This window comes from Ceratotherium simum, chromosome 3 (genome assembly GCF_057802395.1).
Source record: "Ceratotherium simum simum isolate JZ-2026a chromosome 3, ASM5780239v1, whole genome shotgun sequence".
NCBI classification, from domain to species: domain Eukaryota; kingdom Metazoa; phylum Chordata; class Mammalia; order Perissodactyla; family Rhinocerotidae; genus Ceratotherium; species Ceratotherium simum.
The window spans coordinates 30030276-30033650 of NC_141902.1; the positions used below are offsets into that span (position 1 = coordinate 30030276).

Genomic DNA, 3375 nt, shown 5'->3' on the forward strand with positions numbered 1-3375 from the left:
GTTTTGAGTTTGTTTTTTGTTTTTTTTTTACTTGATTATTTTCTCTAGGATTTGTCTTTCTGGAATAGGAATCAGGAGATCTAGGTTCTGGTGCCCCATTCTACCAATTTTGTGAAACTCAGAAACTCAGTTTACTTTGCTGGGTCTCATGTTTTTCATCTGAATGATGACCAGCTTGGACAAAATGGTCTTTATTATAACTCCATGAGAATTTTCATCTCATCACACTGGGGACGTGTACTTTTCCTCACTAAGGCCTTGGATCTTTTTCGAGAATTACTGAGTTTCCTTGCCCCCTCCCCAGTGCATCCATCACCTCTCCATGCATGTTCTTCCCATCAGTCCTCTCCGGTGTTGACTCTCCCTCCCTGAGAGCAGCATAAGTGGTTGTTTTCTGCCCCCTATTTCAGGCCCCAGGTTTCTGGTAATAGTGTGCACCTTAGGATCATGGACTGTTGGCTCAGGAGGTGATAGTATGTTCACTACGTGTAGGTGAGAATAGAAGGAGATTCATGCCAGTGATGGTGACCCAGAATTGGAGTCAGGACACAGTGACAGTCTCTGTGAATTTTGTGGTCTGGGATGAATGAGGGCATCAGACAGATACCCCTTTGTGTCAGAAGGTCTGGATCACAGCTGCAAAAATGAAGGATATCAGTGTACCTGTTCTACTGTATTTCGTCAACTCCTAAAGTGATTAACCTCTATTAAGTGTTTTCAGGAACTACTCTCTGCTATGGGGCATGATTGAGGTTTGTATCTGGACACAGAGAAACATAATACTGTTCTCTGCTCACCCTCCACTTTACATATAAATATAATCTGTATTAAAGGACTAAATCTCCAGTGTCACATCTTGTATTTTATGGTTTAAGATCAAAATGTGAGTTCTTAATGTTTGATACTCCTCTTATTTTATAATCATAAATCAAAAGTGTAAAATACAAATCGCCTTGAAGATAAAATATCTGAATGGATTTCAGTCAGACTAAGCAGGCTAATAGCAAACATCAGCACAGGTTACCCTGCAGGCAGTACTGAGTGCTTCAAAGAGTAGGGGGGTGCCAATGGACCAAAAGGTGACACCAAAGGGAGGCTGAGACACTGATGAATTAACTTAATATCTCAACTATTCCAAGTGCTAATCCTCAGTACTTTCATGTGTATGGACAGAGAAAACATGTTTGCAGAGATATTTTACATATACATATATTTTACATATTTACATATACATATATTATATACCCAGAGTGTCTTAGCAGAAATTCTGGTGAAATTTCCCAAATATACAATTAGTAGGCCTGGAGAAAGCGTTTTCATCACTAGGTGGCATAGGCTTCTTATGAAAGCCTTAACGAGCATTGAGGCCAGTTTAGCGTTCTGTAATTATGAAAAATTTTGTGGAAACTAGAGGCACCTAGAATAGCAGTGAACATGATAAAATATGGTGGAAAATAGTAAGCATTCTATTTTTTATTAGAGTCCACATACTTCCCCTGTTTTACTACACTTGTGGGCCCTCCAATTTGACATACCCCAGTCTCTTTATTCAGTCTCAATCTACAGCCTATCCTAAGTCAGTCTCAACTCATGTCTCAGTCACCTCTCACTTCAGGTGAAAATCCATTTGTTAATCATGTTTTCCTCTCATGCTTACTTTCTGTCAGCAAATTGTGGAAGCAAACTGAGAGCGAAGTGAACTATGAGAACATACATAAAAGCAAGATGGAATAAGTTGGAAATGAGGACCAGTCAATATCAGAAGTGATTTATACAGCTGATGAACAATATGGACACTTGTGAATCTTTTGTTCTCGCTTAATCTGTCAATTTGAGAACAGAACATTGCAGTGAGAGTGTTGGTAATAGGTAAAACATGTTGCAGCTCACACATTGTGATGATATTATGTTGATTTTTGGTTTTTGTTTTTACGTATTTGAGGAACTGGACAACTATGAGCTTTTCATTCCTAATGAGAATATTGAAACTTCAAAAATTCTATGACATATTATCATCTCCATAATCACAATTTCCTCCTCATTTTCTTAGTTCTCATAATTTCAGCAGCAGCCCAGTTGGCTGGATCAATGGATGGAGGGAATCACTCGGTTGTGTCTGAGTTTGTTTTTCTGGGACTCACCCATTCACGGAAGATCCAACTTCTTCTGCTGGTGTTCTCCTCTGTGCTCTATGTGGCAAGCGTGACTGGAAACATCCTCATTGTGTTTTCTGTGACAACTGATCCTCATTTACATTCCCCCATGTATTTCCTATTGGCCAGTCTCTCCTTCATTGACTTGGGAGCCTGCTCTGTGACCTCACCCAAGATGATTTATGACCTTTTCAGAAAGCACAAAGTCATTTCCTTTGGAGGCTGCATTGCTCAGATCTTCTTCATCCATGTCATTGGTGGTGTCGAGATGGTGCTGCTCATAGGCATGGCCTTTGACAGATATGTTGCCATATGTAAGCCTCTCCACTACCTAACCATTATGAGCCCACGAATGTGCATTTTGTTTCTGGCTGCTGCCTGGGCCCTTGGTGTCAGTCACTCACTGTTCCAACTGGCATTTATTGTTCATTTATCTTTCTGTGGTCCTAATGTATTGGACAGCTTTTACTGTGACCTTCCTCGACTCCTCAGACTGGCCTGTACAGATACATACAGATTGCAGTTCATGGTCAGTGTCAACAGTGGGTTTATCTGTGTTGGTTCGTTCTTTATACTCCTCATCTCGTACATCTTTATCCTGTTAACTCTTTGGAAACATTCCTCAGGTGGTTCATCCAAGGCCCTCTCCACTTTGTCAGCTCACATCACTGTGGTCCTTTTGTTCTTTGGTCCAACGATGTTTGTCTATACATGGCCACACCCCAATTCACAGATGGACAAATTTCTTGCTCTTTTTGATGCAGTTCTCACTCCTTTTCTGAATCCAGTCATCTACACATTCAGGAATAAAGATATGAAGGCAGCAATGAAGAGAGTATGCACACAGCTTGTGATTTACAGGAAGATATCATAAATGATATGATAAGGCCTTCTCACTAATCATGGTGTAGCCTTTTGTTTCTATCTTTGATATTTTAAATTCAGGAACTTTCAGGCATTAAATATTGATTTGAGTATCACCATACCTGAAACACAATTTTTTAACTGATGAATATATTTATGCCTTGTGAAGAGTGAGCCACGAAAACAGTATACCTCTCTATCTATGCAAGTCCTATTTAATTTCTTTCAGCAATGTTATATAGTTTTCTGTGAACAGGTCTGGCATATCTTTCTTGAGATTTTTCCCTAAGTATTTCAAGTTTTGATGCTGTTTTAAATGGTATTTTTTGTTTCAATTTACAATTGCTTTTGCTAATGT

At 39.4% G+C, this 3375-nt stretch overlaps 1 protein-coding gene across 1 annotated transcript; it reads left to right on the forward strand.

The window, feature by feature from the left end:
- The first annotated feature begins 2088 nt into the window (after window positions 1-2088).
- Window positions 2089-3027, forward strand: LOC101395120 (olfactory receptor 4F3/4F16/4F29). The gene has a single exon (XM_004421347.3). The coding sequence runs from the start codon at window positions 2089-2091 to the stop codon at window positions 3025-3027; it is 939 nt and encodes a 312-aa protein (XP_004421404.1).
- Window positions 3028-3375: the final 348 nt, after the last annotated feature.